General features: G+C 37.2%; 1 protein-coding gene across 1 annotated transcript in view; it reads right to left on the bottom strand.

The window, feature by feature from the left end:
• The window catches only part of VPS13B (vacuolar protein sorting 13 homolog B), a 489,316-nt gene that overhangs the window by 110,970 nt on the left and 364,443 nt on the right, over nucleotides 1–13,903 (bottom strand). Inside the window, exon 34 of the mRNA XM_067290363.1 lies at nucleotides 9,526–10,225. Coding sequence (XP_067146464.1) covers nucleotides 9,526–10,225 — 700 coding nt within the window. The remainder of the gene's footprint in view (nucleotides 1–9,525; nucleotides 10,226–13,903) is intronic.

Genomic DNA, 13,903 nt, shown 5'->3' with positions numbered 1-13,903 from the left:
TCTTTAGCAACTCATGACCTTTATTGTAATAGTCCTGAATTCTGGCACTACACATCTTAAATTCTTAATGTTTGATTACTCTTTAGTACCAAGACTGCTACTTAAATGATAGACTGTCTGCCTCATCCTTAATGATTTAAGGAGATTTTCTTGATGAAATTTCAACTTTCCCATTTTCAGTCGATTAAAAATTGTTCTAATTGTTTTATTTAACTGAGATTTACTGATTGGATACCTTTCAAGAACAGTATTTATAAATCCACTATTATAGTCAACATATGGTAATGCGGCATCACAGTCATATGTGGACTGGGTATATAAAGTCAGCTTTGGAATTTGTATTTCTTGACCTTATCATGTGATTCATATAAAACTTGGCACATATGAACCTTTTTGTGATTTCAAAGAACCTACTGAAACCAATTGATCATGACTTTTAGATCTATATGGAAAAGATCAAAAGTTAGCACATTCTTCTGTTTTTATTTGATCAATTTTCAGGCAGTGACTTTACAGTAATATTTGTACTCCATGGCATATACATTACAGCCTTTCCTTCACTTTATTCCCACTATACATTTATAAAGTCAGCTCTCAACAGTTATTTAAGAGCTGTCAGTGCATACAACAGATTTGTATATTTTCCATGTGAATTTCTACATTTTTATGGTTCTTAGCCCTTTTCTTTAATTACACTAACCAGAATGGTATGGCACACTCCCTTTTCTATAGTTAATGCTTTACGGAATACCTTCTTTTCCTGGGTCAAGAGTTTGCCTAATATACCGAAAATAATAATAAAAAAATTCTTTACTACCAAAGTACATATTTTTTCAAAAATATAGTCTTGTAGTTGTTCTGAACACGAATGTTATCTTTGACTTGATTCCATACCACAATATCTTGCTTTGTGCTAGTAGCGCACAATAAATCATTAATATATCTACGTTTTTCAGAACATACAGTGAAAAATATTGTAAAAATTACAGAACATTGTGCAATGAATGTCACTGGATCAATTAATTGATCTCTAGGTTACTGTTCCTGACTGCAGCTGAAAAATGTTGCAACAGGCCATTACTTCGTCTCATTTCTGAAAGATATTGTGACATACTGCATATAGCAACCTAGATCAACCACTGTTTTTTTAAAAAACCAGTAAATTTAGCCAAATATTTCTGTTGCAGAATACATCAACTGGCTTTCCTATTCTCCTAAGGTGTGTTTATGTTATTAAATACCTAATAATTATTTCAGAGACCTAACTGTTTAAAGATGAAAATATCTGTGATGAAAAGAAGTTACATAGCAGAAAATCCTTTCATGACATAATACACTAGCTATACAAACACAACCCTCAGGGTGCTTAGAATTACAGCACGAAAGCAGAGAATCAAAAAAAATCAAAAAAAGGAATTGGGGAATTTCAGTCTGTCATGCGTCCAAAGAGCCCAGCATTGCCATCTCTCCATTATCTGGGGTACAGCATGAACAGTGGAAGATCCAGAACTTACAGATTAGTAACACAACACAAAGACACATCAGTGCTCAATATTAACCAACAAAATACATTACTTTTGACTCAGCATGTGCTCTATAGGTTTCAAGCTTTTTTTTTTTTTTTTTTAAGTTTAGGTGAAATTTTACCACCAAAACAAACGTGTTATTCTGAAATTGAGACAATTCTGGAAGCAGGATACTTGCATTCATACAATCTGGCATCCAAAGTAATAAACCTGAGGGGCCATAAAAAGGACTGCTTGAGCTTTCCACATCCATGGCATGGTTAATTTGGAACCTGGATAGCAGACTTAACTGTACATCCAAATATGCCAGATATGGATCAATAAATTAGTTTTTATATAATGAGAAGAAAGCTAGAAGAAATCCAGAGACTTCACAACTGACTGTTCTGGTGTGTATCTCAAAAACTTGAATGGAGTTTGACAGAGGAGCTACAAAATGTATCTGCATAGGACAAATTCATTTACATAAAAGGTAAAAAGAGTAAAATAACATATCCTGATTGAAATACTTTCTACAGCAGAAAACAGCATATGCATTTTCATAGGATTAAGGATCAGGAAAGGAATAAATCATGTTGGGTGCCACAGGGCATAAAAATTGCCATGGAAGCAATAGAATGAAAAAGCAAATTTAGGCTGGAAAGTAAGGAATTACTGATGGTGTGCTCTATTAGAAAAAGGACTCTTCTCCCTCAAGGAAATGATGGAAATGTTCAGAATGTTTAAAAATGCACTTGACAGAACACTATAAAATATACAATAGGGAACAATTATGCATCAGCAGGGAACTGGTCTGAACAATGTATTATAATAGGTCATTTCCATTTCCATTTTCTATGATTCTCCCAAAAATCAACACTTAAATTTGCAGTTATTTGTATAAAGAAAATGCTGGAGAAAACCCCAGGGATGCATATATAAGTAAAAGGAAAGGGTAGAATTACTCTTCAGCAAGCCAAAAGAGAGAAAAGCAAGGCTTGAAAAGTGAAGAGCGGTGAAGGGGGACAGAAATTCTATCCTCCACGCGATGTGAAAAACTTGTCTGTGGCAGCAAAAGCAAAACGGTGAGACAACTATCACAGATTGACAACCAGGACTGTATTTCAAAATTCGTAAGAGTGAGAAGCTGTGAGGTCTTGAATAACTTCCACGGTATTTCTCTTTTTTGCTAGAATGAAAGAAAAAAAACCCCTCTGGCTATTTTTGTATCCACCCAAACATCCAAACCCACTTTTAAGCTTAAGTTCCAAATCCCAGCTCCAAAGTTTCACAGTTTATAAAATACCTTCCTTAACTTGATTTGAATTTGGAAGCTTTTGCCTTCACTCAGTATCCCCTCATCTGCATGTTAACAGGGTACAGCAGAAAACCAACTTCTGAAAAGAAAGGGGACCAGGGGAAAGGAAAGGGAGGAGGCAGGAGAAATTTCAAATCTTGAAGATTTTTATTCTTCAAACTGCGGTTTTGTTGCAGGGCAAGGCTGAGGGCAGGACCAGCGAGAGGCCGGGCTTGGAGGCGCAGAGTCACGCAGGCGATGGGGCGGCAGGTTGGCCCGGGCAGCTGCAGCGTTACTGAAACCGAGTCTGCTCTGCAAGGCGCTTTTATTTCAATGGATGAGTCACCTTTTGGGCTGCAGTCAATTTTACAAGCCAGTATTACGCTGCAATCCTCTCTGCGTTTGAAACTCTACAGTGGAAGGCTTGGTCTTATTCTAAAAATGGTTTCCATTGGTATTCCAAGAACCCCACTGGAAAACAGTTCTGGTAGCGTAATCCCAAATGCTGTGTCAGGAAGACACAGATGAGCACTTGGAGAGGCCTGAGCCCTGCAGCCATCTAGGCCAACGCCTCGCTACCGGTGAGGCTGCGCCCTGTTGCAACCCAGGCACGCTGGTGTTCAGACAGTAAATGCACTCAGAGGGGAGCAGGTGACACTCCAGCAGAACTCCTGCAGTGGTTTGCGAGGAAATGGCCTTAAATCCTGGCTCTGCTTTGCAGGAAGCACAAGCTGACAGCGAGGCAGCGCAGCAGATTTCCTGCTGGATCCAGCTCGCAGCACTCTCCGAGCAGCCTGCGCTTTCCAACAGAGCAGAGGTTACATGTGCTCTTAGCTACTGCATCTGCTCTTCATGGACACCCTGCCACCAAAGGCGTGGGTGCTTAAAAAAAAAAAAGAAAAAAAAAGAAAAAAAAAAGAAAAAAAAAGAAAAAAAAAGAATAATTTTAGATGGTCTCACAATGGCTGAAATGTTTCATTGGAGGAAGTTGAAGAAATTCCATGCATAACAAATATTCAGGGGGAAATTTCTCCCTTTCAAAATGACCAAGCTGCACAATCTCCTCTTTAAAAATAAACAAACAAACAAATAGAAAAAATATTTTTCAAGAATGCCCAGAGCACCATGCTCAGGAAATGAGGCAATTTTGTATCTGGATTACATTACCTGAAACAAAGCAAATAAAGATTTAAAAAAATATTTATAAAAGCAGCTTATGAGATTACATTAAAAACAATTGCACCCACTTTTATTTAAGTGGAAATGGCCAATGATCTATTTGCAAAAACTAATGGCTAGCAGATGCCATTTTTGTTAAACACAGGATGAGCACTGAATGAAAAGATTGTTTTACAGTATCTCTTAGGCTGTTTATATAGAATCTTACAAGTCAGCTCAGCAAACAACTACTCTTTTAAATGACATTTACTAAGCAGTTAATATTTATTCCATTAATTTATTTACTTTGTTTTGAAGTTCCTATCCCTGGTGCTAAGTAACATAATTGCAATCAAGCTGTGCAGTTACAGAAATAATTTGAAACACAAATGAAGCAGTCTAGCACAACCATAATAAAATTCAGCTTACATTATAATATTCTAATAAGTTTCCTCCTCCTACAAACTGACTTGCCAGTGGACCTGGTTTGAAAGAAAGACTGAGGAAATTGAGAGCACAGCCACTAGTCTTTGGCTCCAAGACAGGCAAGTGTTCCCATACAGAGACACTGGCCTGCTGGAAGTGTGCTACTGCTAATTGCTAATTAACACACTGACAATATTTAACTCTCAAACAGTCCATTTCCTCCTATTTTCTTCTTAAGTTCTATTTCTTTCATCTTTCAGAAAGTAAGCAAGAAATAACATGGCTAGTGAACAGAGGAGCCAAGCGCTTCAGACGCAGAGTTTGGTGCTTTAGCCCCAACACAATACACTCTCTAGAAATGAGTGACAGCTTAATGAGCAAGATCCTGAACTTTATGTTCTATTAACTTGAAATCATCCAAAAATAAGAACCAAATCGTTATCCGAATTAAAATGTATGTAGCTTCATAACTGTATTAAAATCTTAATTACTGCACGTGTTGAAAGTAGTAAGCTATCATAAGGCAGTAAGCTTAGTTTTGTCACTAGCGCAGGATCAACTTTTTTTCTCCTTAGGATTCAGGCTGGTGCAGCTTTACAGGATAAATTCCCTATTTTATTAAAAGTTCATATAACAAAAACAAACTCTCAGCAAACTACCTGTTAGAAAAACCTTTAACTTCTGGAGTACAAGAAAGGGTTTCAAGGCAGCTGGAATACTATCTGTTACTATGGTACTTTAACAGTATGCATGATAAATATACACATGGAAATCTTCAGCTTATTCCACATTTTATCACAAAGATAATAGGGATGAAAGAAGTATTATTTCTATTTTTTTCAAAAAACATTCACAAAACATATATTGTGAGAATATTCATGAATTGTTTATAACACAATTTTATGAACTGTGTGATTAACCTCAACTCCAAATGTATGTGTTAAAAATCTGAAAATCACTGTGCAATTAATCATGGAAACCTTCCATTATCCTCTTCAGTTAAGACCACTTACTTATTTTGATACATTTCTACACAGTGATGTGTGTGTGTGTGTGTGTTATTACATATTTATCACATATGCAGAAGCATAACCCATGCAGTAAATTGTGGAACTACATGACAAATATTGTGTTTTTGAAAATCTCTGCTGTTTTCTGGACACAATATTTAGTTTCTTTCTTAGGAAAATACACAATTCTGAAATCATGAATAACTATTTGTTTATAAATTAATCTGCAAATGATGTATTTCTTTGTTGATTTTACAACTGAACAATATATTTCTCAAAAATACACTCATGTGAGGTGAACATGGAAAACAAAACTAGGTCTAAACTACTATTAGCTTTTCTTTACCCTAAAGTTTTCTTTGGAGCTATCTGACATCAAAAAATAAGACACTTTTAACTTCACAATAGAATCTTGTACTTTCAAGACTTGAAAGAATTGTTTTAAAACTGTAGTTTTCTTTTTCTTCCAGAAAAGCTCTAAGAGATTATAGCACTGTATTTCGTAACACCTGAGTCCACTGCAGTTGGACTAACAGTAGTCAAATCTTTAGTTTTACACAACATTCCAAACAATTTTTCCAAATGCTTTAAAACATTCCTAAAATATTCGTATGTAGCATATAGGGTGTGTATATATATAAAATGATGATTTGAAATGGCAGAGTTCTTATTAGCATATTCTGGGTCTAAGCTACATAGTTCATATAGAGCTTAACTCTACAAGCTTAACCATATTACTGTAAGTAATGAAAGCATCATGCATTTCTCTCTCGCTCCCAGACAAGGCTAAATTTTTCAGGTTGTGATGAAATTTGCCATGTTACAGCCCTGACCTCAAGAGCTGAAGCTGTGGTGTTGCCCATCTCCACCATATGGTATAACACACACAATGTTTTCATCAGGCCTGATTGCTCAGTTCCACTGTTTAAATGTTTTTCAAAAGTGAATATACTCCATAAGTTCTTACAACCTAGTTTAAATACATCTTATATGTCTGTTTACCTTGAGTACTTCTCCCACGCTACCTGAGATAACAGTGAGTTGCATATATACTCTATACAGATGCAAGAGCAGTCTCTTCTAGAGAGTCTAACAGGAAATATTCTGTTGCAATGTTCCCTGTAAATTAAACACCATTTCTGCCCCCTTCCCACTGTACAGTCCTTGATATACAGAGAAATATAGGACTTTAGTACAAAGCTATTGTAGAGAGGGAGAGAAGCTAACTTACTTCTTTAAATAAACTTTTTATCATTCTTCATTTGGATGATATATTTCTTTCAGATAAAACTGTCAGTGAACAGTCATAATATCATGCAAAATTGGCCTGACTGACCAAATTGACTACAGCAACTTAGCAAATGCAGGGCAAAGCTCCTGATGGTATATTATGTAATATATTGTTATATAAATACACACACACACACACACACATACATATATATATATATATAAAATATTACAGTTAGTGGCAGTTTTTCCTCCAATACATGTGGCAGAGATTAAAAATAGAAATTTCCAAAAGTAACATGTTACTACGGTGGTATGACAACATTAATCCTGAATGATGCAATTACAAGCACAGCAGGTTTTCCCAAACAAGAGGCAATAAAAACTTTATATTACCTATTTTTTTGTGTGAATTAGCATGCGACTTTAAGCGTGGACTAGTTTTATTAACTTTTTAAATATACTTATGATGGTACTTTTAGGCGCTAGAACTTTGGCACCTCAAATTTTTTTGAAAAGAGCCCTAAGCCTCAGGCACACAGCACAGGAGACCATCTGACAAATGTGACTGAGGTATTTATTACTGCCCACAAAGGCAGCAAGAGGGGGCCAGAAGTTCTGCCATCCCATAATGTGTGACTCCTGCCTCCACCCTGTTTTATGGGAAGGAAAGGCACATTTGCCTGCCATGGAGACAAAAAAAACAAAGAAAGAGGGAACACCCATGCGGGGCTAACCCTTGGTCCCCCTGCAAGACCTCTGCAGGTCTCACTGAACAACGGTGGGGAGCTAGGAGCTCTCAGGCCATGTGCTCCTACCATCTTCATCATTCAAACCTCTTGTCATGCTTCTGTGCTCTCGGATCCACTTTGAATTTGTAGGAAGATTTAATTACAGGTTGTGGCCAGAGCCTATTTTTCTAGAATAAAGCCCCTTGCACCCACAGATATTAGGATGCTGGAAGGATTAGGAAGTTAATTGTAGGAGCAGAACTGAGAATTTTGCCCAGTTTATTGGTAATGTGGTGGCAGCTTGCACAAGGACACACCTGAATTCCTCAGACATGAGATGGGAAGAAGTTCAACAGTATCTTTCCAAAACACTAACTTAATGAAGTTGTGACCCCTAACTTACAACTATTCCTATGTTTTCCTTCAAGCTTTTCTTTGTCCTTATCAGCGAGGGACAATACTCAATCAAATCAACAACAGTGGTTCAAAATGTGCCTGGGAGCATATTCTCAACCAGAGAATGCACTGGTAAGATTTAATATAGAGAGATGGAAAATAATCTTATTTTATAACCTGATAAAATATAAAACCTTTTATCCCATATATCCTGTGTTGTCTCAGATCATATGGTTACATGGAATTTATCACCTAGATAATAAAAATCATTCCTTTTTCTTATTATACTTCTGTCTACAACAAAACTAATGAACTATTGACACGATATTTATTTGTGAAGCTCTATTGATGCAATATTATTTATTGCTTAGAGTCACAAACTGTACACAGGCATATATTCATAATTACGTATTTCAAAAATGGCAGAAGTAAAAAGATTGTAAACTATCATGTTTGTTAATTGCTACAATGACCAATAAGAAATTAATCAAATTTATGAGGCAGCTATGTTTCTTCTGAGATGGGAGCACCAGTAGGGAAAGATGAAAATGGAAGAATGACAAAAAAGAAAAAAAAAGAAAAAAAAAAGGCAGAGAAGGAATCTTCTCCCCATTTTATGCATCTTAGCTTCAGCTGTCCACTCTTCCTCTTTCTGTTTAATCTCTCTTAAGAAGTTTCACTATAATTAAGACTTCCAAAAAAAGTTTAGATTCATTAAAAATAACATTTGTTAGTCTTTTGTATAAACACAGTATTTTAATACCAACAATCTCGCTCAGCAAAGATTCAGTATAGCTGGATAAAAGTATTCTTCTTTCCATAACTCATGTGTCGTAAGAAAGTCGGCAAGAGAAAAACTAGCGATGTTTTTCAGCTACAGCTCTCATTCAGTGAAGAACTTAACAGAACATACTTTTCTGGCTGCTTATTCAGCAGTTCTCTGCATCCTCATCTACACATTTTTCTAGTGACACCCTGCAGGATAACGATATATCTCATTAAAGTCTTACACCCAGTGCTGACAGGCAGACAAAAGAATTGCAACCCTTTGACTTCTCTCTTCAGCAGGGCAGGTAAGACAGAAAAAGAAATTTTCAGAATGATTTTTTTCCCCTTCAGCAGTTACTCCTTATTATAAACTTTATATATGAAATGCAAAAAAAACCCCAACAAAACAAACAAACAAACAAACAAAAAACCCTAACAATTGGACACATTCATTAAGAGAAGGAAATTCTTATAAAGCTCTACTATTCAGCTGAATGAAAGCTAAAAATACATGGCATCATTAGATGCCATGTGGAAGATCACTATAATTTTCTTACAGTTTATGATCAAAACACCAGGTGGTTTCACAATGTTTTTGCTGTAAATTTTATCAGTAGGCTAATATGAGAAAATACTGTAATTCTCAGTCATAAAAATGCTTTTTATGAAATCAGCTTGACTTACAAATTCTTACTTCCTCAGATAACATTGAAAAGTTAAAGTAATGCAACAATCCATATTGCAATCTCAGGCTGAGAAAGAAATATTGAGGAACAGGAAGAACTGCTTGCTAAAAGGGTAGATCTTAATTCATTTCAAACATTTTACACACTTAACTTGATTCAGCTGTAGTGTATAATCCTATAAATACATGTATTTACTGATTTATTTTTAAAGATGCCTGAGTAGTCTATCAGCTGTGTTCTCTTTCCCCACTCCAGGAACCTTGAGAAGTCCAATTATTTTGGCAGTTATTACCAGGAATGAACTTTAAACGATCTTACCTGTACACTTGTAGTCCGAGGCTACTCCTTTAAGCCCAGCATCAAACACGGATATTTCTACCTTTTGCTTCCGGTGGTGGCAGCTGAGGAGCACAGAAGGCTGTGAGATGACCAGGTAGAGAAAGGGCTGCAGCTCCACGTCGCCGGTGCCCCGGCGGCCAGGCTGCCGGACGATCGTTATGCCAAGGGCTTGCCGGGCGGACGACCTCGTGGAAGCATGCAGACTTTCCAGTGACAACAGACCTGGTTTTCTCCCAGCCAGGGGAGCGTTACTGTTCAAAAGATCATCTGCCGTGACAGAGGAAATGCCTGCCTGACTGGGCTTCTTGGTATCATGACTGCTCCCTGAAGCCACTTCTGGAAGGTTCAAGGAGCTTTTGCTTATTTTCTCGCCATCTTTCTGGTCTTGCAGGGATTTTGATTTAGGCAAAGCAGTACATGAGTACGTCATCAGGGAGATCCGACTTGCTGTGACAAAAATGTCAAAAGGGATGAAATTCAGATTCTTCACAATGGAAGACTGACGGGAAGGCCGGGCTATGCGGTGTTGGCTGGCACCACTGTGCTGCTCTATCTGAACTATTCTGATCTTAACACTGTCACTGCCAATTCCACTGTCCTGCACTCCACTATAACGTGAAGAAGTTTCAACCGTTCCTCCATCAGACACATCCATTTTTTTCTGCTCTTGCTTGGAAACCTGTGAAGAAAAATATTGTATTAACTTAAAATATCCATATCCCAACTGTTTCCATTTCAGTGGCAACAAACAATCACTATAAAAACATGATGTCAAAAAAGAGAATTATTAAAAAATCTGCCAAGTTAACTAACACAGTAATCACTCATGAAAAGACAGCAGGTGTCTGTTCCAATGAAATGATGACACACAACAGATGAAGTGCCAAAAGGACATGCGAAGGGAAAAAAAGGAATAATGATTTCTAGGCTTAAACAATTTTTTTTTAACTCATTCTTTATACTCTAAAGAATCTACAAGAAATTTATGGTTTAAAATACAATAATATCTCTTTTAAGTAATATATTTTAAATAAAAAGCCTAATCAGAATCATTTTCTAGTTTTGAGCATTGATGCTCAAAAAAAGTCCTCTTGGGCACTAAAATATTTTATGATGATTACACGAAATAGAATGCATTATTAATCTACTGCAAAATCATAAAAAGACTAAAGGGAAATTGTAAGCTGAAATGTATAAATATTATGTTGTAGAAAGAATATTTTTCTTAGAGTCATAGAAATGACAGCTGCGTTATATAAAACACTAAAGTTGAAGTAAAAGTCAGCAATATATAAAGACTGCCTCTGCGATGGGGTAAGAGCCCTTAGCTCACCAAGGCTATATGACCTTGGCTGTGACATTCACAGGGTTTTGCATGAGAAATCACTGCATATAGAAATATTTCAAAAAGAAAACTGATACCACATAACAAGCAGTAAAAAGAACTTTGCTCCTATCATAGGAAGGGCAACAATGATACAAAATGATGGTGCAAGGCTCAGTTCAGGGACAGCACAGAACCAAGTCAGAGACAGAGATATCCAAGACAAGCAGGTGCTTCAGGAAGGAAACGCTTCTAAATACAGCTCCTGAAATAAGCAGAAAGTCCACAAGAAGCTTGCGGACAAGGTGAGGAGCATGTCTGCTAAAATACTTAAAAAAAATGCATAAATACAATAACAATAAGGTAGCACCAAATCCCTTGATTTATAGGGAAGTCAGAGTCATGTATGCACCCTGCCTAGCTTCCACAGGGTAACTGGCACCACTGCCTGTGCTACCCAGTAGCCCTCCTTCTGCTCCACTTAGTACGTTGTCCTCCTCAGCCAGATCAGTGACTCCTCCAGCCTAGCGTGTGGTTTGCAGCAGCACCAGGAGGATACTCACAGAGAGAGAGAGAGCGCATGCCCTGGCTGCTTTCTGCAATCCATTCCCCTTGCACTCCCCAGCAGGCACCCATAGCCGTTGCATTTGGGATGTTAGTGGGAACATGCCTGTGTAGTCCTTTTAGCACCCATTTCTAGAGCTCTTGTTCATGACTTTATAAACCTTCATCATATCCCCCCTCAGGCTTCTCCTCTCCAGACTGGAGAGTCCCAGCCTTTTTAGTCTCTCCTCACAAGGCAACTGCTCCTGCATCTCTAATCATTTTAGTCTTACTTCTCTGTGCCTTCTGTAACTCAACTATGCCCTTTTTGGGTACTCTACACAGTATTCAAGAAGTGGCATCACTAGGGTTTTATATAGCAGCAAAATAATGCCTTGTGTCTTGTTCTCAATTTCCACCCTGATGCTGTCCAACATTTTGTTGCTTTTTTTGGCTGCTGCTGCACCTTTACTCAGTGATTTCATTTCTTCATCCTAGGATCTACTTTAATAATTTCCTTTTATCTTCATCCTAATGAATCTTTGAAAAGGCACATATAAACTAGTGCAAAACATACCTTAACTTCCATTTGAAAAAATAACGGTGAATTACAAGTACTTGAAAAATCTTTCAGAAATTCAGCTATAGGAATGAAGGGCAGTGAACTACTGGATTTCTTTCAACTTTGATCTTTATACAGTAATATACATATTGTAGAATTTGATTATTGGGGAGGTTAACTGGTTAATTCCCCCCCCCCTTTTTTTCTTAATCATTGAGGTTCCTTTATGTTGTACTTTCTAAAATAAAGGGAGAAACCCCTCCCCCCCCTTTTTTTTTAAAGAATGAACATACTAGGGAAAAGTATTACAGAGGAAATCCTAAAACAGAACCATTAACCAGCTGAGATTGTCTTTGAAAAGGTTTTTGCCAGCTCTGGTTACAATCTTTTCAGATTCACTCATGTACATATTTTTCAAATAACCAATAAAATTCCTTGTGGCTGATTTCTATGACAGACTCGTATCACTGACTTGTAAATGTGATACCACTTTTAAAGCAGCCTCTGTAAAAATAACTTAACTAGAGGCCGCTTTAATGAATTACTACATTGTGAGCCAAGAAATCCTGACTCCTCCTGATATCCTAGCAAATTTAGACTATTTACACCTCAGTCTCTTTGTCTGGTAAACTCTATAGTACTTTGCCCATATCATGCACTGATGATGCTGTCAAAATGCTAAGGGTGATTTTACTGCTTATGTATTCAGAGCAAGCAGAAGACAGAAAGCAGAGCAGTGAAAAAAATCTTGCCATATCATTTGATGGAAATGCTGCCTGAAACGAAGTAGAGGGCATATGCTGCTAAAACCAGCAGTTTTTAATTGCTCCATAGCCTTTAATTCAGTTCTATGAAAAATCTTTTTTAGAGAGCAGGGTACTGCAGTGGCTGGACTCTTACAGTAGCACGTGGCATTCTCTTGTTCTGCTGTAGGCAGCAGCAATTTCTACAGCTACTGGACACTTAGGGTGTGCCCGACCTGGCCACAGGGATCGAAAACAGTGTCCTTCACTGCACCATAATCTTCCAAAGAGAAAAGTACTGCATGTGTACAACTGAATAAAGGGGGAAAATACAGTACTTTTGGTTTGCAAATGCATCATCTCTTTTCAGACCTAGATAGATCTGAGTTAAAGCCTAATTCTTTTCTTCTGCCTCTTTTTATAATTAAATATTTATTAAATGTTCTGGTTTGTGTGAAGCACCTACAGGAAAGTGGGAAAGTAGCTCTGCTTCCAACCCCATTCAGACTTTAGTTTCTCTGCTAAGACTACTGAAAGGGTGATAATTGGTCCCAACTGTTGAGTTTCCTGTTATGTGGACATATTCAACTAACAGAAACATTACTGAGACCCCCAAATCAATTCACATAGGTCACTGCACAGCAGTCAGACGGTAATTTCTGCTCAGCACTAAGCAGCATGGAATATGAACCAGTGCCCAAAAGGTGAAAGGCACCATATCCAACTACATATTTCCATGCCACCCTGTTCCACACTGAAATTTTGCTTTACGTACTCTCTTACTATATATATTACAAAGGTTGGAGCAAATGCGTCATGATTTGCAAGACTTTTCTTTATAATATTACCGGGTACACAACAAAGGTGCAGAAATACCACTGAAACTTTTTGCCTCAATTTCAGCTCAGCAAGCCTCAAAGGTTCCAAGTAAGATTCACAGTCAACTTGAAAATATGCCTAATAATAAACTTGGACATCATTTAGGTATTCCTCTAATGGGATAAGGAGATGAGAGGGAATGGCTCTTAGGATAATAACTCTAAAAAGATTTTTTGTTTTATTACGGAATAAATGGGCCAATACTTTAAAGATGTCAAGAACAGCAATATCAGCTTGCTGTTAGCAAATGTAATGGTAACATTTATCATTGGGCTGTATTATATCAATTCTCTTACTCTTTACATA

The sequence above is a fragment of the Apteryx mantelli genome, chromosome 2 (assembly GCF_036417845.1).
Source record: "Apteryx mantelli isolate bAptMan1 chromosome 2, bAptMan1.hap1, whole genome shotgun sequence".
In the NCBI taxonomy this organism is placed as follows: domain Eukaryota; kingdom Metazoa; phylum Chordata; class Aves; order Apterygiformes; family Apterygidae; genus Apteryx; species Apteryx mantelli.
This window is presented reverse-complemented; position numbering and strand designations above follow the sequence as displayed.